The sequence below is a fragment of the Ranitomeya variabilis genome, chromosome 4 (genome assembly GCF_051348905.1).
Source record: "Ranitomeya variabilis isolate aRanVar5 chromosome 4, aRanVar5.hap1, whole genome shotgun sequence".
Lineage (NCBI taxonomy): Eukaryota > Metazoa > Chordata > Amphibia > Anura > Dendrobatidae > Ranitomeya > Ranitomeya variabilis.
Window position 1 is genome coordinate 729387427 of NC_135235.1, and position 21536 is coordinate 729408962.

General features: G+C 44.9%; 1 protein-coding gene across 1 annotated transcript in view; it reads right to left on the reverse strand.

Moving 5' to 3' along the window:
* Positions 1-2967: 2967 nt before the first annotated feature.
* The window catches only part of LOC143767942 (uncharacterized), a 72938-nt gene continuing 54369 nt past the window's right edge, over positions 2968-21536 (reverse strand). Inside the window, exon 8 of the mRNA XM_077256486.1 lies at positions 2968-6854. Coding sequence (XP_077112601.1) covers positions 5101-6854 — 1754 coding nt within the window. The 3' untranslated portion in view covers positions 2968-5100. The remainder of the gene's footprint in view (positions 6855-21536) is intronic.

Below are 21536 nucleotides of genomic sequence, written 5' to 3' on the forward strand. Positions count from 1 at the left end.
TAAAACATTTAAGGGCGCCATTAACCATGTTGATATGGGCAGAAAATGAAACCGCTTATATATAACGTTTTGAAACAGGACTCAGCGAAAAAGCTTGGTAACCCTTCTATGAAGGTCTCTTAATAAAACAAACATTTTTCTCTCACCACCACTGTATCAGTGGGGTTAACTTTGAAAGACCAATTTGATATTGTTCCACTAATTAAGTAGGAACTACTTTTGTGGTCCTACGAAAGACCTATACATCATCAGTTCGCTGTCACTAAGTACCTTATGAATACAACCAAAATTTCTTTAAATAAAGCTTGTAAAGTTGAGTTGCTCATTCAGACCTGAAGGAGACATGGATCCCAAAAGATAGATCCACCTTGTCTCTTGCTGGAGTATTTTTCTATCCCAATCTCCCATCCTGGCAGATATAGGGACGGTCTCTATAGCCTGGAATGAGAACGAATCGAGATCCCCATGTTTTTCCACCATATGTCGTGCTAGCGGGGTCTCGCGTTTATGCTTGATATCCCCTAGGTGTTCACCTATCCTTGTCCTCAGTTGTCTTTTTGTTTTCCCAACATAATTTAACGGACAGCTGCATGTGCAGAGGTAAACTACTCCCATTGTCCTGCAACTGGCAAAGTCCCTATTCTTAAAGGTACGTCCTGTAGCTATACTGCGAAATGTGTCTGATTAATTAGTTTACAGGTTTTACATCCTCTACACTTAAATGTACCCACATTTCTACGCTCCAACCATGTACCTCCCACCTTTTGGGGATTTAGGTGACTGTGGACCACATGTTCACGCACATATGTCGGACATCCATGTCCACTCCTGAGGTCTTATGTTCTGAACTGAATATCAACGGCCTTGTTGATGTTGGTAGTCAACAATTGCCCTCTTCTGCTCACAAATCCTTTCCAACATATGCAGCATAAAGTTCCAGCGCCTGGGGACATCACACACCAGCCGGTGAGCTGGAAGCTGCAAACACTGCTGAAGCACGGCAAGGGTGGCTGAAGCTGTAGCTGACTTTTTAATATGGGCAGACAGATGGCATACTTTAACTAGCAGATCCGCCAGCTCCGGGTAGCTTTTCAGAAAAGTTGAACCTTGAAGTTAAGCACATGGGACAAGCAAGGTACGTGTGTGAGCTCACCTTGCCTCAGAGCTGCCACCAGGTTACGGCCATTGTCACACACGGCCATGCCTGGCTGTACGTTCAGCGGTGTCATCCATGCAGCTCGCTGCTCTTTCAGCGCTGTCCACAACTCTTCTGCATTGTGCGGTTTGTCACCTATGCAAATTAGCTTCAGCACAGCCTGTTGCCGCTTGGCTGAGGCAGTGCTGCAGTGCTTCCAGCTTCTGACTGATGTGTTGATTTCAGGAATGGAGGATGGAGAGGAGGTGCAGGGGCTGTAGACTGTGGGGGCAACCCTGATTGACGTAGGGCCAGCAATCCTCGGCATGGGGAGAATGTGTTCCATCCCAAGGTCCGAATGGGTCCCGGCTTTCACTATGTTAACTCAGTGTGCCATCAGTGAGATGTACTGTCCTTGCCCACAAGCTCTTGTCCATGTATCCGTGGTTAGGTGGACTTTCCCTGTAACAGCATTGTTGAGGGAATGGGTAATGTTGTGGGACACATGCTGGTGTAATGTACGGCACACTGGGAGATAGTGGTGACTGGAGACCGAGTAGCTTGAGACGGCCGACGCCATCAGGTTGCAGAAAGCTTCCGTCTCAACGAGCCTAAAAGGCAGCATTTTTAGTGCAAGCAGAAAAGAAATATTAGAATTTAGGACTGTGGCCTGTGGGGCGTTGGCTGGGTATTTCCGCTTGCGTTCCAAAGACTGGGTTATAGACAACTGAAGGCTGTGGTGGAACAACAGGTGCAGGGCTTTACATGCACGGTGTACTGTGGATTGGCTTCTATGCAAATCGGTGGAAGAAGCAGTGGTGTGACCTGCAGGCAGTGGTCCTGGAGCCTGGGGTTTGGCCCACAAAGTCGGGTGCTTTGCTGCCATGTGCCTGATCATGCTGGTGGTGGACAGGCTGGTTGTTTTGCTACCCCGGCTTAGCGGGCATGGCAGGTGCTGCAAATGGCCTGTTTGGGGTTATTGGCAGAGTCTTTAAAAAATAACCAGACTCGGCAAGATCTAACAGTTGGAATGGCAACTTCCCTCATGTTGGTGTTACAGGGAACGGATGCACGCCTTCTGTCTGTGGCCACCACACTGCTTCTTCCTGCCTGTTGGGGTGATATGCCTCCTTCCCCATGTGTGCTGCTGCCCTTGCTCTGCATGTCCTCCTGACAGGTTGGGTCAGTCACAGTCATCCACCACCTCGTCTTCCACATCCGCACCCTTCTCCTCCTCCTGACTTTCTGGCAATTGTGTCTCATCATCGTCCACCTCTTCTGACACTTTCCCACCATCGCCTTTGCGTGACCAGGGCTGGTCAAAACTTTGGGCATCTCTATATGCGATCTCACCTGTCCTCACTTCAAGTTGACCGGACGAGAGTTCTGAATCTTGAAATGGAAAACTGAACAGCTCTTCAGAGTATCCAAATGTGGGATCAGTTGTCTCAGGGCACTCGGCATGGTGGGAGGAAGGAGGATCATGGTGAAGAATATCCAGGCCACACTCGCGGCTACTCAGACTTGGCTGTGTGGAAGACATGGCGTTGGTGTTGGCTAAGTGACTGGAAGCATTATCGGCTATCCAACCAACAACCGTTTCACACTGCTCTGGCTTCAATAGTGGTTTGCTGCGGTCCCCTAGAAACTGGGACCGGAAGGTCGAGCGAGATGTGGTTCTTTGTTGTTCACTTTCACCTTGGCCACGGCCTCGTCCTCTGCATGCACCATCATCATCACGTCTACTTCCACATCCTTTGCCTTGCCCATTTTAAATGGACTACTGCACTATTTCAAATGCTCAACACAAATATATTTATTAGTAGCAAAATAATATCTGATCAGTATGCCAGCAAATCTACGATTTTTCAAACCCAAACACCAGGCAGGCCTCAGCCTGATATAACAGACTGAATTCAATTTTTGGGTTTTTTTTTGTGGAGATAATTTATGCTATATAGTGCTGTATATTATTAGAGTAACAAACAGCAAAAAAAGGGGTACACCGACCTACAATGCCCAAACTTGGAGCACGCACATATATGAGGGCTGTCACGGAAATACCACACTGGCAAATATGTGGCCTTTTTATATTTTTTTATGCTAAATAGTTCTGTATATAATTACAGTAACAGACAGCAAAAAAAGTGGTCCTCCGGCCTACAATGCCCAAACTTGGAGCATGCAGATATATAAGAGCTGTCACGGAAATACCACACTGAAACTAAAAAACAAAAAACAGGCTGCATATTTGCCAAATAGTGCTGTATATAATTAGAGTAACAGACAGCAAACACAGTGGCAAAACGGCCAAAAATGCAAAAACTTGGAGCACCCAGATATATGAGGTCTTTTTTTGGTGAATTTAAAACACCAAATAAAAAAGTGGCACAAGGCTAGCACACACAACTATGCTACGTATCCCTGACAAACTATTATATTTAAACAGGCCTCAGTCTGACAAAACAGACTGTATATTTTTTTTTTTTGGGGTGGGGGTGAATTGCAACTAGGTATACAGTAAAGAAGGTATTTCATGGCCTGGCAGACAATCTCTGCAGCATGATTGGGTCTCTAAAGTCTGCCAAAAATGCTGGGTGGAGACACCAGTTACCGCCGAATAATCCCGGAAATGCTCGATGCTCGCTGAGTATACCGAGCATAGTGATACTCGGGCGAGTAACGAGCAGTGGCGAGCACGTTCTCTCATCACTACTAATGAGATTAAAATTAAAATGAAAAAACATCTCTGCGCTATATAGTGTGAACATGTGCGGTATTTAGTCCTATAAGATACCATACACACTAATCCCCATCAATTGTGCAAATGCCTGTTTGAAAAATTGAATGGTTAGTTACACATAGCAAATTGCAATAAAACAGGATATATTCAAAACAACAAACACATATAGTTAAACCTCATAAATTAGACAATAAAAATTCATTATCCAATAGCCGTAGTTGATAAAGTGAATACCATGGTTGGCAGGCACAGTTCGTTATTTACTAAGACAAATGGTTAATGGAGTTGTCCATATAATAATTTTTGTTGATTTTAGTTAAACCCTTCGTAGGGACAATTCTTTAATAGTTATTAGTCACAGCTGACAGACACAGTTCAATAGTCATGCAGTTTTTATCTTTGTGTTGTTTTAGCTACAAGACAACAAAATAAAGTAGCATTTAATCTATCAGTTCTCTATAGCATGGACTATAAAAATCATGTGTCAGTGGCTTTACATAGATGCTTGCAAATAATGAAGCACGGTGTTAAACTTGTAACACAAATAGATATCCTTGTGGTAAATACCTTACATCCATATTTCCACTAATATAGGGAAGATACTCGCACAAGTTGGTGGAAATAAGTCTCAAAAGTTCGCTGCAGCAACCTCAAAGCAGGGAGTCCCGGCAGGTGACTCATCAGATGTGGCTTGTGCCGCGTGTAGGAGTAGTCAGCATGTGACTTCACTTGTTGCTCGTGTACGGAGTCCCAAAGGGTCATATAAACCCTTACGCATTACTGAGATACTGCTGTCTTCTTCATCCGAGGTCATCAAACAAAAAAGTTCAAGCAACATACATCCAAAATCAGTTTATTAAGTGGACATTAAAAACTTCATTTTATTGCAATTCCTTTAAAAGCATGATGTTAAAATAGTGAGTGAGGGATTACGCGTTTCGAATAAAAGTGCTTTTAATCATAACTATTTTAACAGCATGTTTTTAAAGGAATTGCAATAAAATGAAGTTTTTAACGTCCACTCAATAACCTGATTTTGGATGTTTGTTGCTGGAACTTTTTTCTTTGATTACCACAGCCGCTTTTTCAGAGCACCATCTTGGAGTCTACACCCAAATCCAGAGAAATTCATCTAATGGTGAGCTGAATAACTTTTTTTTCTTTTTCCTATATTGTCCATCAGAGGGTATTGCCCACATTCTGAACATGAAAATGGCTTCTCCTATGGGTGAGTTCTCTGTTGTTTGATAAGATCCCTTTTATTTGTAAAACATTTCCCACATTCTGAAAATGAAAATGGCTTCTCCCCTGCGTGAGTTCTTTGATGTCTAAAAAGATTTGATTTATCTGTAAAAAATTTCCCACATTCTGAACATGAAAATGGCTTCTCCCCTGTGTGAGTTCTCTGATGTCTAACAAGAGATGATTTCTCTGTAAAACATTTCCCACATTCTGAACATGAAACTGTCTTCTCCCCTGTGTGAGTTCTCTGGTGTTTAACAAAATTTGATTTCTGATTAAAACATTTCCCACATTCTGAACAAGAAAATGGCTTCTCTCCTGTGTGAGTTCTCTGATGTCTAACAAGAGATGATTTCTCTGTAAAACATTTCCCACATTCTGAGCATGAAACGGTCTTCTCCCCTGTGTGAGTTCTCTGGTGTTTAACAAAATTTGATTTCTGATTAAAACATTTCCCACATTTTGAACAAGAAAATGGCTTCTCTCCTGTGTGAGTTCTCTGATGTCTAACAAGAGTTGATTTATCTGAAAAACATTTCCTACATTCTGAACATGAAAGTTTCTTTCCCCCTGTGTGAGTTCTCTGATGTCTAACAAGAGTTGATTTATCTGTAAAACATTTCCCACATTCTGAACATGAAAATGGTTTCTCCCCTGTGTGAGTTCTCTGATGTCTAACAAAAGTTGATTTCTGTGTAAAACATTTCCCACATTCTGAACATGAAAGTGTCTTCTCCCCTGTGTGAGTTCTCTGATGTGTAACAAGAGTTGATTTCTGTGTAAAACGTTTTCCACATTCTGAACATGAAAATGGCTTCTTCCCTGTGTGAGTTCTTTGGTGTATAATAACATTTGATTTTGTTGTAAAACATTTCCCACAGTCTGAACATGAAAATGGCTTCTCCCCTGTGTGAATTCTCTGATGTGTAACAAGAATTGCTTTCTCTGTAAAACATTTCCCACATTCTGAACATGAAAATGGCTTCACCCCTGTGTGAGTTCTCTGATGTATAACAAGTATTGCTTTCTCTGTAAAACATTTCCCACATTCTGAACATAAAAATGGCTTCTCCCCTGTGTGAGTTCTCTGATGTTTGATAAGACCCCTTTTATTTGTAAAACATGTCCCACATTCTGAACATGAAAATGGCTTCTCCCCTGTGTGAGTTCTCTGATGTTTAACAAGTGTCGATTTATCTGTAAAATATTTCCCACATTCTGAACATGAAAATGGCTTCTCCCCTGTGTGAGCTCTCTGATGTCTAACAAGAGATGATTTATCTGTGAAACATTTCCCACATTCTGAACATGAAAACGACTTCTCCACTATGTGACTTCTCTGGTGTCTAACAAGTTGTGATTTCTGGTTAAAACATTTCCTACACACAGAGCAAGAAAATCTTTTCTCTGCTGTGTGAATTTTTTTATGTTTAAGAAAAAACATTTCAAAGGGAAAACTATTTCCGTATTCTGAACGCGAAAATGGCTTTTTTACTTTAGGAACTATTTGTTTTTTAATGCTTATTTTGTGACTTTGATTTTCCGTAGTAGTCGGTAATGAATCAGAAGATAGGACCCGTTTTATAGGATCAGATGACAGATCTTTGCTGTGAAGGGATGATGGTATATCTCGAGTAATGGCATTCACTTCAATTGAATTCCGTGGGATATTAAGATCATCTGATTTAAAAATTGAAGATGTCAGATGTCCCTCTGATCTCCTGGTACAGTTATCTGCCAAGAATAAAACCAATTATTATTTTTGAACAAAATATCCTTGAATTTAAAATTTTTCTACTTAAAATGTCTGTACAAATGGCAAGTTATGTAAAAATATTTAATCCCTTCACGACATGTGCTGTACTAGTACGGCGCATGTTGTGTCTCCCCGCCGGAGCCCACATCAAAGCCGGACATGTCATCTGTTTTGAACAGCTGACATGTGCCCGCAATAGCGGTGGGTGGATTCGCGATACACCCACCATAATTAACTAATAATAATAATAATAATTTTATTTATATAGCGCCAACATATTCCGCAGCGCTTTACAAATTATAGAGCGGACTTGTACAGACAATAGACATTACAGCATAACAGAAATCACAGTTCAAAATAGATACCAAGAGGAGTGAGGGCCCTGCTCGCAAGCTTACAATCTATGAGGATATGAGGATTGACTAGTTAAATGCAGCTGTCAAACTCTGACAGCGGAATTTAACAAGCACTTCCGGCCATTGAGCTGGAAATGCGCACACTGTCCCTGTCACGTGATCGGGGGTCACCGGTGCATTGGCATAACAACCAGAGGTCTACTGAAGACCTCTATGATTGTTGATGCCAGATTGCTGTGAGCGCCACCCTGTGGTCGGCGCTCATAGCAATGCTGTAATTCTACTACATAGGAGAGATCTGAGCATCATTCCTATGTAGCAGAGCCGATCAGGCTATGCCAGCTTTTAGCCGCCCATGGAAGCTAGTGAAGCATGGCAAAAGTTAAAAAAAAAAAAAAAATGAAAAAAAAAAAAAAAAGTATGGATGTTTAAATCACATCCCTTTCGCCCCATTCAAAATAATACAATAAAAAAAAAATCAAACCTACACATATTTGGTATCGCTGCATTCAGAATCACCCAATCTATCAATAAAAATAATTAACCTGATTGCTAAATGGTGTAGCGAGAAAAAAATAAAAAATGCCAGAATTACGTTTTTTTGGTCGCCACGACATTGCATTAAAATGCAATAATGGGTGATCAAATGGACATATCTGCATCAAAATCGTATCATTAAAAACGTCAACTCGGTACGCAAAAAATAAGCCATCACCCGACCTGAGATCCCAAAAAATGGAGACGCTACTGGTCTCAGAAAATTGCGCTTTTTTTTTTTTTTTTACCAAAGTTTGGAATTTTTTCTCACCACTTAGATAAAAAATAACCTAGACATGTTTGGTGTCTATGAACTCGTAATGACCTGGAGAATCAAAAGGCAGTTCAGCTTTAGCATTTATTGAGCCTAGCAAAAAAGCCAAACAAAAAACAAGTGTGGGATTGCACTTTTTTTGCAATTTCACCACACTTGGAATTTTTTTTCCCGTTTTCTAGTACAGGACATGGTAAAACCAATGGTGTCGTTCAAAAGTACAACTTATCCCACAAAAAACAATCCCTCACATGGCCATATTGACAGAAAAATTAAAAAAAGCTATGGCTCTGGGAAGGGGAGCGAAAAATGAAAACACAAAAACGAAAAAGGGCTGCAGCGTGAAGGGGTTAAATATTCACCAGGACAATGACAGTTCACATAGTAACATAATTAGCAAGGCCGAAAAAAAGACATTTGTCCATCCAGTTCAGCCTATATTCCATCAGAATAAATCCCCAGATCTACATCCTTCAAAAAAATCTAATAACTGTAAGATACAATATTGTTCTGCTCCAGGAAGACATCCAGGCCTCGCTTGAACCCCTCGATTGAGTTCGCAATCACCACCTCCTCAGGCAAGCAATTCCAGATTCTCACTGCCCTAACAGTAAAGAATCCTCTTCTATGTTGGTGGAAAAACCTTCTCTCCTCCAGATGCAGAGAATGCCCCCTTGTGACCGTCACCTTCCTTGGTATAAACAGATCCTTGGAGAGAAATTTGTATTGTCCCCATATATACTTAAACATGGTTATTAGATCGCCCCTCAGTCGTCTTTTTTCTAGACTAAGTAATCCTAATTTTGCTAATCTCTCTGGGTATTGCAGTTCCCCCATCCCATTTATTAATTTTGTTGCCCTCCTTTGTACTCGCTCTAGTTCTATTATATCTTACAAGCTTACAGCCTGCAGTGATCCTCAACCTACTGAATCGCCGCACAACCAGCACTACCCTCTCCTATTGTATCCTCACCCATCTCCTACAGACTGTGAGCCCTCGAGGGCAGGGTCCTCCCTCCTTCTGTACCTGTTAGTGCCTTGTTTTTTGCTCGTTTTTTGTATTTGTCTATATTTGCCCCTTTTTGACATGCAAAGCGCCATGGAATAAATGGTGCTATAAAAATGTATAATAATAAATAATAATAATAATATCCTTCCTGAGCACCGATGCCCAAAACTGTACACAGTACTCCATGTGCGGTCTAACTAGGGATTTGTACAGAGGCAGAATAATGCTCTCATCATGCGTATCCAGACCTCATTTAATGCACCCCATGATCCTGTTTACCTTGGCAGCGGCTGCCTGACACTGGCTGCTCCAGGTAAATTTATCATTAACTAAGATCTCCAAGTCCATTTTCATGTCAGATTTACCCAGTGGTTTCCCGTTCAGTGTGTAATGGTGATATTGATTCCTTCTTCCCATTACATTTATCATTGTTAAACCACATCTGCCACCATTCTGCCCAAGTTTCCAACTTATCCAGATCCATCTGTAGCAGAATACTATCTTCTCTTGTATTTACATAGTTTTGGATCATCTGCAAATATCGATATTTTACTGTGTAAACCTTCTACCAGATTGTTAATAAATTTGTTGAAAAGAATAGGTCTGAACACCGACCCCTGTGGTAGCCGACTAGATACAGCGACCAGTTACAGATTATACCATTTATAACCACCCTCTGCTTTCTATCACTAAGCCAGTTACTTACCCATTTACACACATTTTCCACTAGACCCTGCATTCTCATTTTGTGTACCAACCTCTTGTGTGGCACGGTATCAAACGCTTTGGAAAAATCAAGATATACCACATCCAATGAATCACCTTGGTCCAGTCTATAGCTTACCTCTTCATAAAAACTGATTACCGTATATACTCGAGTATAAGTCAACCCGAGTATAAGCTGAGGCACCTAATTTTGCCACAGAAAACTCGGTAGGCTTATTGATAAGTTGTGTATGCATTGTCCCCTCATACTTGTCCTACTATGCGTGGCTCCCTTCATTTCTGTCCTGGTATGTGACTCCCCGTCCTGTCCTGGTAGGAATTATTATTATTATTCATTTTTATAGCGCCATTTATTCCATGGCGCTTTACATGTGAAATACGGGGCAAATATAGACAAATATATTAAACATGAGCAAAAACAAGGCACACGGGTACATAAGGAGGGAGGACCCTGCCCGCGAGGGCTCACAGTCTGCAGGGGATGGGTGATGATACACTAGGAGAGGGTAGAGCTGGTTGTAAGGCGGTTCAGTAGGTTCAGGATCACTGCAGGCTGTAGGCTTGTCGGAAGAGGTGAGTCTTCAGGTTCTTTTTTCAAAGTTTCTATGGTAGGCAAGAGTCTAATGTGCTGGGGTAGAGAGTTCCAGAGTGTGGGGGAAGCACGGGAGAAGTCTTGGATGCGGTTGTGGGAAGAAGAGATGAGAGGGGAGTAGAGAAGGAGGTCTTGAGAGGATCGGAGGTTGCGTGTTGGTAGGTACCGGGAGATCATGTCACAGATGTATGGAGGAGATAGGTTGTGGATGGCTTTGTAGGTCATTGTGAGGGTTTTGAACTGGAGTCTCTGGGCGATAGGAAGCCAGTGAAGGGCTTGGCATAGGGGAGAGGCTGGGGAATAGCGGGGAGACAGGTAGATTAGTTGAGCAGCAGAGTGTAGGATGGATTGGAGTGGTGCCAGAGTGCTAGAGGGGAGTCCAGAGAGTAGGAGGTTGCAGTAGTCGAGGCGGGAGATGATAAGGGCATGCACTAGTGTTTTTGCGGTGTCGCGATCAAGGGATGCGCGGATCTGGGAAATGTTTTTGAGTTTGAGGCGGCAGGAGGAGGCAAGGGCTTGGATATGTGGCTTGAAAGAGAGGGCAGAGTCGAGGATCACCCTGAGGCACCGGGCGTGTGGGACTGGGGAAAGTGAGCAGCCATTGACATTGATGGATAGGTCTGGTGGAGGGGTAGAGTGAGATGGGGGAAAGATGATGAATTCTGTTTTGTCCATGTTCAGTTGTAGAAAGCGAACAGAAAAGAAGGCTGAAATAGCAGACAGACAGTGTGGGATTTTGGTAAGTAAGGAGGTGAGGTCAGGTCCGGATAGGTAGATCTGCATGCCATCAGCATAGAGATGGTACTGCATACCGTGGGATTCTATGAGCTGTCCCAGACCGAAGGTGTAGATGGAGAAGAGTAGGGGTCCTAGAACAGAGCCTTGAGGAACACCTACTGACAAGGGGCGAGGTGAGGAGGTGGTGTGGCAGAGAGAGACACCGAATGTCCGATCTGTCAGATATGATGAGATCCAGGAAAGGGCCAAGTCTGTGATGCCAAGAGATGAGAGGATTTGGCTCCCCCCTTCCTGTCCTAGTATGTGGCTCCCCTGTTTTGTCCTGGTATATGTGGCTTGTCCATCCTGTCCTGGTATGTGTGGCTTCCCCTGTTGTATGCATGGCTCACCCCGTCCCATCATTTTATGCATGGCTCACAGCCCCCGTCCTACTCACACTCCTCACGCCGTCACTGTATCTCCGTTGTCCCGGCGCCTAAGCTCTCCTGTGCTGAGCAGCCACATGGTACCACTCATTAAGGTAATGAATATGCACTCCACGCCTATTGGAGTGGAGACGCGTGCATATTCATTACCTTAATGAGTGGTACCACGTGACCGCTGAGTACAGGAAGAGCTGCCGGCACCGGGATGGAGATGCAGGGATGGAGATGCAGCGCCGCCACAAGGAGGGAGAGTATAATGTCTTCTGTTAGCTGGTTTCTGCCACTGCTCCCCTCTGGCTTTCTGGACAATGACTCGTGTATAAGCTGAGGGGGGCGTTTTCAGCACAAAAAAATGTCGGCTTATACACGAGTATATACAGTAGATTGGTTTGACAGGAGTGATTCCTCATAAACCCATGCTGATATGGAGTTAAACAATTATTCTCACTGAGATAATCCAGAATAACATCCCTCAGAAACCCTTCAAATATTTTACCAACAATAGAGGTTAGACTTACTGGCCTATAATTTCCAGGTTCACTTTTAGAGCCTTTTAGAATATTGGTACCACATTTGCTATGCGGCAGTCCTGTGGAACAGACCCCGTCGCTATAGAGTCCCTAAATATAAGAAATAATGGCTTGTCTATTACATTACTTAGTTCTCTTAGTACTCGTGGGTGTATGCCATCCGGACACGGACATTTATCTATTTTAATCTTATTTAGCCAGTTTCGCACCACTTCTTGGGTTAGATTGGCGATCCTTAATATAGGGCTTTCTTTGTCTCTCAGTATTTCACCTAGCATTTCATTTTCCACCGTGAATACCGTGGAGAAATAGGTGTTTAATTTACTAGCCTTTCCCTCGTCATCTACAACCATTCTTTCCTCACAATTTTTTAAGGGGCCTACACTTTCATTTTTGATTCTTTTACTATTGATATAGTTGAAGAACAGTTTGGGATTAGTTTTACTCTCCTTAGCAATGTGCTTCTTTGTTTCCTTTTTGGCAGCTTTTTTTTTTTTTTTTTTTTTAAATCAAGTACTTTTTATTGAGGCATATATCAAAAATGTAATATAGTCTGACACAAACTTCAGAGAGATACCAAAATTACCAAGCAGATTGATACACTTTCATTTAACATGAACTAGTGGAGCGCCCCCACACCGCCGCAGGGCCGAGGGGTACCCGGAGCCGGGCCTCTGGGATCTCAGTCCTTGGGTTGTCACGGTGGCTAGACCCGGTCCGTGGCCCCGTCCGTCAGTGGGGGACGTCCGGTGCAAATAGGGGTGTTGTAACGGTGCAGTTGTGGGGTGCAGGTCGCGGCAAATAACAAGGACACCAGGTTGCAGTCTCTTTACCTCTTTACTGGAGATCTCTGAGTCCTCAGTCCAGAACACGGTTCACCAGGCTACGCAAGTCCAGCCGGTCCAATGGCACCTCCAGAGTCCTCCTCTCAGGTGGAAATCTGTGCCTTCCTTCTAGCGCTATGTGTTGTAGTCCTTCCCTGCTGTGCTCACGGAAAGTGACCCCACAACGGTTGTGTCTGTTTCTTAAGTTCCCTCACAACTCGATTTGATGTTCCTCTGTAATCCACCCCTCCCTGTATTCAGGTTGGAATGGCACCCGTTTGTCAGGTAGGCCTGGAGTTCTTCCGGGACCCTAGAGTCGCCCCTCTCCCGCAATTGCCCCCCAAGACTTCATAGGTGATATGTGGTAGACAGCCCGCCTGAAACCGACTGTCCTGCCGCTGTTTGGAGTATGGCTTGAAGCTGTATTCTAATCCACTCCCTCGGCGTTCCGGCCACCGGTATTGCGCCTCAGCAGGGTGCTGCCTCTTTCAACAAAACCCCTGCTGGTATTCTCCTTCTGCTTGATCTCGTTTCTCACTCAGCACAATCTGCCTCGCTTCTAGTCCTTTCTTGGGCACTGCCGCTAAGCTGAGCAGGCACGGTCCCGTTACGTTCTTTCAATGCCAAGCCTCTGCCAGGATCCCACCCCTGGCAGAGACCCTACAGTCTCTCCCTTCACAACACCCTCTGCCACAGGGTGTTGCTCTGTTCAATCCCGTCAGCGTTCTCTCTAACTTCCTGCCTGACCCCCAGTTTACCCACTATGGTGGGGAGTGGCCTAATGAATAGCACCCTTAGCTCCCCCCGGAGGCCCTGCTGTGAAACATATTGGTGTCTGTGATACCTGATTGGAGGAACTCCTTCAGTGCCATCGAACGTACCATGGCTCCCCTTAGTGGCAGAGCCACAGTACTGCAACGACCAGGACTCTGGGGCGCTGCACTCCCCCCTGGTTAAACACAGTACTCCGGGACTGGGAAGAAAAACAACAATACAGATTAGTAAACAGACATACAATTTTGTTGAGTGCAAAACAATAAGTATACTTGAACAGGCTTCCCTTTATGGGAGGTGAGGACACTTTTAACGTTACAAACATAGTCAACATTATAAATTACAGGCTATACATAACTCCTGTTACCCAACCGGGTATTCTACTTAGTGCAAATTCTGGAACAATAAATTAACATTGCCTTTAAGAAACATACACTCTTAGTTTACCAAAGGCCTTCCTATAATCACATTACAGGGTAGGGTAACTTCACATTCTCCTACTTTGAACCTGCAGGACCGCCTGTCCCTATGGCACCAGACCTACTGCCTCTCCTTTCTTTTACAGGACCGCCCCGTTCAGCCAGGGCCTACTGCCTTTCGCTACTATACATAGTATAGACATAACATTCCTTTCGTTTAAAGAACTCTGAGCCAGCTCTACTCGGCTCCTTTAAGGACTCACTCTCTAACCCCTACGGGTTCGCTTTCTGTCCTTAGTAACAAAGTAACTTTCTATGGGGACGCAGGGTTTACCTTCTATCCTCACCTTCATCATTACTTCTTTACTTTCAACTATGCAGATCTCTACTTCTACCCCTGCGGGCTCTCTGCATCTTTTCCTTTCACTAAACATTATTTTCAGATTTCACAATTCAAACAATTTAAACACATATAACTTTCCATGTAAAACAGTTACATTTCTTTTCAAAGCATCATCATGGCATTACTGTTCTGCAACAGTATCTTTCTCAAGTTCAATTCTTCACATCCCCTTTAAGAAGGGACCAAGTCTTTCTGAGGTAGCTCGTCTTCTCAGCCTACCAGTCCATGCAAAGGTTCCAGCATTGATATCTTCGCAAAGTGTCTCTAACTAAGACCAGTAGGGAAGGTATCTTCGCAAAGTGTCTTTGACTAAAACCAGTAGGAGGCACCCTTAGGAAGGTGCAAACTATTTACAAAGAAAGTTCGAATCATGCACAGTCCATGATTACTGCAGTTTGTGTAAAACTTCTGGAAAACAACAATAGTGACCCCGGGTCAACAAAGGGGTCACCTTTTAAAGTTTACCCTGAACGGGTTTAGCAACAAACAATCAGGAATAGTTAAAGGAAAACTATTTACATTTTTATAAAGCAATAAAATCTTACTGGAGTTCTGCGGAAGGCGACCTCTTATCCGGCCTCACCAGGCCAACAGATCGCGCTGGTGAGCCAGGACGCCGTTCCGGTCCCAGCAGTGATAAAATCCCTCGCCGGGAGGTCCTCCTTACTGGCAGACGCACACGTCCCTCCGGGGCACGGCAAGGCTGGGCTTTTCGGGGTTCCGCGGGGCCGGGCTCTGCTGCTTTCCCCACTGAATCGGCTCCTTCTGGTGTTCCGGCAGCAGCCTGGAGGGCAATGCATCGCTGTACGCCCCGCGCCATCCAGCCAGCCTCTCCCGCAGCCCTCCTCCAACGAGTGTAGGTGACGGCATCACCTGGCTCCAGATCGCGAGCGATCCTCCCGCTGCAAGGCTCCACCTCCTCCCGGTCTACGCGGACCTGTATCGGCTCCCCGATCTCTTGGATTACTCCCCTTCCGCACTGGGGATTAAAGGCCACCACCACACCCCAGTGTGATGGCGGGATCTCCGGAGCACTAACTAGGTCAACCGGTTCTGTAGGATGGGGCCGGCTCCGCCATGCTGCTATCAGACGCCGTAAGTGCTCAGCATCCGGCATGATTTTCAGGCCCGGTGCGGGTAGCGTACCTTCCGCCGCGGCCGGGTAAGCAGCAATAGGAGACAACTTGATCTCGGTGGGCTGGCCCACCCGGGTGAGGGCACGAGCATCAGCCTTTAGGCGGCGGCCAGCTGTCGGGCCTCGGCTGCAGCCACACATTCTTCGGACAGTGGCACAGGGGGTCGGCCCAACAGTGGCTCGGTGAGGGTCAGACCCCGCAGCGTTGGCGTTTCAGAGCCTGTCCCAGCTTGTGCGGCCTCGGACTGGGCCGGGTCAGCTCCGCGCTGTGTTCCTGGTGCCGCCATTTCTTGTTCTTTTCCCGCGTCTTCCTCCCGCGGTCTCTTCCGTGGGCGGCCCCGTCTCCATGGTCTCCACCCTCCGACCAAGATCAGGAGGCGTACCTCGGCTGTTGACGGGCACGTCCTCAGGACACAGAAATACTTAGACTGGGCGGCCATTGCTGTTCGCGCTCTGCAGTTCGTCTACGCCCACTCCACGCCCCTCTTCTCTTCCTGCGCTCCTCTCAGCGCTGCAATGGCGGCGGATTTTGGCGGCAAATGGCACAACACACAGTCTTTTCAATAAAGCACAGTTCAAGCACAGTAAATCACAGTCTCTAGGCACACATGACCTGATTCTTCAGGCTTAAGTAGATCCTGTTCGTGATGCCAAGTTTGGAGCGCCCCCACACCGCCGCAGGGCCGAGGGGTACCCGGAGCCGGGCCTCTGGGATCTCAGTCCTTGGGTTGTCACGGTGGCTAGACCCGGTCCGTGGCCCCGTCCGTCAGTGGGGGACGTCCGGTGCAAATAGGGGTGTTGTAACGGTGCAGTTGTGGGGTGCAGGTCGCGGCAAATAACAAGGACACCAGGTTGCAGTCTCTTTACCTCTTTACTGGAGATCTCTGAGTCCTCAGTCCAGAACACGGTTCACCAGGCTACGCAAGTCCAGCCGGTCCAATGGCACCTCCAGAGTCCTCCTCTCAGGTGGAAATCTGTGCCTTCCTTCTAGCGCTATGTGTTGTAGTCCTTCCCTGCTGTGCTCACGGAAAGTGACCCCACAACGGTTGTGTCTGTTTCTTAAGTTCCCTCACAACTCGATTTGATGTTCCTCTGTAATCCACCCCTCCCTGTATTCAGGTTGGAATGGCACCCGTTTGTCAGGTAGGCCTGGAGTTCTTCCGGGACCCTAGAGTCGCCCCTCTCCCGCAATTGCCCCCCAAGACTTCATAGGTGATATGTGGTAGACAGCCCGCCTGAAACCGACTGTCCTGCCGCTGTTTGGAGTATGGCTTGAAGCTGTATTCTAATCCACTCCCTCGGCGTTCCGGCCACCGGTATTGCGCCTCAGCAGGGTGCTGCCTCTTTCAACAAAACCCCTGCTGGTATTCTCCTTCTGCTTGATCTCGTTTCTCACTCAGCACAATCTGCCTCGCTTCTAGTCCTTTCTTGGGCACCGCCGCTAAGCTGAGCAGGCACGGTCCCGTTACGTTCTTTCAATGCCAAGCCTCTGCCAGGATCCCACCCCTGGCAGAGACCCTACAGTCTCTCCCTTCACAACACCCTCTGCCACAGGGTGTTGCTCTGTTCAATCCCGTCAGCGTTCTCTCTAACTTCCTGCCTGACCCCCAGTTTACCCACTATGGTGGGGAGTGGCCTAATGAATAGCACCCTTAGCTCCCCCCGGAGGCCCTGCTGTGAAACATATTGGTGTCTGTGATACCTGATTGGAGGAACTCCTTCAGTGCCATCGAACGTACCATGGCTCCCCTTAGTGGCAGAGCCACAGTACTGCAACGACCAGGACTCTGGGGCGCTGCACTAGCCCCTTTACCCAGTAATTCCTCCGAGGTCCTATAAGATTCAACAAAATATCTGACTGCAAAACCACTTGTTTTGTTTATTTAGGGCATGTCTCAGCTGCAGATACTGGAAAAACATCTTATGGCTCAGAGGAAACTCATTCCTGAGCATTCCAAACGTTTTAATAACACCACCATCGAACAACTGAGACACGAACCAAATGCCAATATGCCTCCACTAACCAAACCCCCGCAATCTCATGAGCTCCGTCATTCTAGGGTCAAACAAAATTGACGCATATCGCATAAATTCTGTCACCCCCTCTACTGTTTAAATTTCTGCCAAACTTTCCCCATCATAACTATGGTTGTGAATTTTTCTTGGTTCAATCTAAATCTACCCGCTTACAAACTAGCTATCAATGGACCCTTCCCCACTATATAGTCAGTGATTATCCCAGCTGATATATTTTGGCTAGCCCACCATATGCTGACATTGAGATGCTATATAATATATCCAGGGGTTAGGGACAGCCAAACCACCCTCGTCCTTTGATCTCTACAGATGCTCTAATTTGATGCATGCCCCTCCACCCTTCCAAATCAAATCCCTAATTAGAGTATTAATTCTATAAAATTTCATCTGCGCCAACCATGCTTTAGCATTATGCAGTATATAGAGAATCTGAGGCATAAGTATCATTTTGATCAGATTGAGTCTACCTGCCACCGACAGAAATAGTTTCTTCCAGGCCCCAATCTTCTGCTGAAATTTCCCAAGCAAAGGAGTCAGGTTGAGCCACATATAGTCCTCTATCTTAGCCTAAATTATAATACCTAAGTATTTAAACTCAGAAACTACCCATAAGGGAATCACAGGATCCACAGTCAGAGGAGCCGCCACGTCCAAAGGGAGCAACACAGGCTTGTCCCAGTTAATAGATAGTCCCGAAAGAGTCCCAAATTTAGTAATGCTATGCATAGCCACCCTCAAAGATTCCTGCGCATCTTCCAGAAATAATAATACATTGTCCGCGTACAGGGCTATCTTCTCTTCATGGATTCCATATCTATATCTCTTTATACCCATATCCCTCCGTATCACCACCGCCAGAGGCTCTATAGCAATCACAAACAGCAGAGGAGACAAAGGGCACCCCTGCCACGTTCCCCTATACAAGGGAAAATCCCCAGACAGAAGGCCATTCACCCATACCCTAGCTCTCGGAGGCGAGTATAACAACACACTCAACTTATGAATTTCTCGCCAAAACCCATAGCCCTCAGGACCATCCACAAATACCTCCACTCCACACTATCAAATGCCTTAGCAGCATCCAGAGACACCACAACCCTCCAGCCCACATTGTCCACCTTTGCCTGTATATTAACCCCTTCATGACCCAGCCTATTTTGGCCTTAATGACCTTGCTGTTTTTTGCAATTCTGACCAGTGTCCCTTTATGAGGTAATAACTCGGGAACGCTTCAACGGATCGTAGCAATTCTGAGACTGTTTTTTCGTGACATATTGGGCTTCATGTTAGTGGTAAATTTAGGTCGATAATTTCTGCGTTTATTTGTGAAAAAAATGGAAATTTGGCGAAAATTTTGAAATTTTTGCAATTTTCACATTTTGAATTTTTATTCTGTTAAACCAGAGAGTTATGTGACACAAAATAGTTAATAAATAACATTTCCCACATGTCTACTTTACATCAGCACAATTTTGGAAACAACATTTTTTTTTGCTAGGAAGTTATAAGGGTTAAAATTTGACCAGTCATTTCTCATTTTTACAACAAAATTTACAAAACCATTTTTTTTAGGGACCACCTCACATTTGAAGTCAATTTGAGGGTTCTATATGGCTGAAAATACCCAAAAGTGACACCATTCTAAAAACTGCACCCCTCAAGGTGCTCAAAACCACATTCAAGAAGTTTATTAACCCTTCAGGTGTTTCACAGCAGCAGAAGCAACATGGAAGGAAAAAATGAACATTTAACTTTTTAGTCACAAAAATGATCTATTAGCAACAATTTTTTTATTTTCCCAAGGGTAAAAGGAGAAACTGGACCACGAAAGTTGTTGTCCAATTTGTCCTGAGTACGCTGATACCTCATATGTGGGGGTAAACCACTGTTTGGGCGCATGGCAGAACTCGGAAGGGAAGGAGCGCCATTTGACTTTTTGAATGAAAAATTGGCTCCAATCTTTAGCGGACACCATGTCGCGTTTGGAGAGCCCCCGTGTGCCTAAACATTGGAGCTCCCCCACAAGTGACCCCATTTTGGAAACTAGATGCCCCAAGGAACTTATCTAGATGCATAGTGAGCACTTTAAACCCCCAGGTGCTTCACAAATTGATCCGTAAAAATGAAAAAGTACTTTTTTTTCACAAAAAAATTATTTTAGCCTCAATTGTTTAATTTTCACATGGGCAACAGGATAAAATGGATCCTAAAATTTGTTGGGCAATTTCTCCTGAGTACACTGATACCTCACATGTGGGGGTAAACCTCTGTTTGGGCACATGGTAAGTCTCGGAAGGGAAGGAGCGCCATTTGACTTTTTGAATGAAAAATTATCTCCATCGTTAGCGGACACCATGTCGCGTTTGGAGAGCCCCTGTGTGCCTAAACATTGGAGCTTCCCCACAAGTGACCCCATTTTGGAAAGGAGACCCCCCAAGGAACTTATCTAGATGCATAGTGAGCACTTTAAACCCTCAGGTGCTTCACAAATTGATCCGTAAAAATGAAAAAGTACTTTTTTTTCACAAAAAAATTCTTTTAGCCTCAATTTTTTAATTTTCACATGGGCGACAGGATAAAATGGATCCTAAAATTTGTTGGGCAATTTCTCCTGAGTACGCCGATACCTCATATGTGGGGGTAAACCACTGTTTGGGTGCATGGCAAGGCTCGGAAGGGAAGGCGCGCCATTTGACTTTTTGAATGGAAAATTAGCTCCAATCGTTAGCGGACACCATGTCGCATTTGGAGAGCCCCTGTGTGCCTAAACATTGGAGCTCCCCCACAAGTGACCCCATTTTGGAAACTAGACCCCCCAAGGAACTTATCTAGATGCATAGTGAGCACTTTAAACCAACAAGTTCTTCACAGAAGTTTATAACGCAGAGCCGTGAAAATAAAAAATAATTTTTCTTTCCTCAAAAATGATTTTTAGCCCAGAATTTTTTATTTTCCCAAGGGTAACAGGAGAAATTGGACCCCAAAAGTTGTTGTCCAGTTTGTCCTGAGAACGATGATACCCCATATGTGGGGGTAAACCACTGTTTGGGTGCACGGCAGGGCTTGTAAGGGAAGGCACGCCATTTGGCTTTTTGAATGGAAAATTAGCTCCAATCATTAGCGGACACCATGTCGCGTTTGGAGAGCCCCTGTGTGCCTAAACATTGGAGCTTCCCCATAAGTGACCCCATTTTGGAAACTAGACCTCCCAAGGAACTAATCTAGATGTGTGGTGAGCACTTTGAACCCCCAAGTGCTTCACAGAAGTTTATAACGCAGAGCCATGAAAATAAAAAATAATTTTTCTTTTCTCCCAAAATTTTTTTTAGCCCTGAATTTTTTTATTTTCCCAAGGGTAACAGGGGAAATTTGACCCCAATAGTTGTTGTCCAGTTTCTCCTGAGTACGCTGATACCCCATATGTGGGGGTAAACCACTGTTTGGGCACACGTCGGGGTTCGGAAGGGAAGTAGTGACGTTTTGAAATGCAGACTTTGATGGAATGCTCTGCGGGCGTCACGTTGCGTTTGCAGAGACCCTGATGTGCCTAAACAGTAGAAACCCCCCACAAGTGACCCCATTTTGGAAACTAGACCCCCAAAGGAACTTATCTAGATGTGTGGTGAGCACTTTGAACCCCCAAGTGCTTCACAGAAGTTTATAACGCAGAGCCGTGAAAATAAAAAAATCATTTTTCTTTCCTCAAAAATAATTTTTTAGCCCGCAATTTTTTATTTTCCCAAGGGTTACAGGAGAAATTGGACCCCAAAAGTTGTTGATCAGTTTCTCCTGAGTACGCTGGTACCCCATATGTGAGGGTAAACCACTGTTTGGGCACACGTCGGGGCTCGGAAGGGAGAGAGCACCATTTTCCTTTTTCA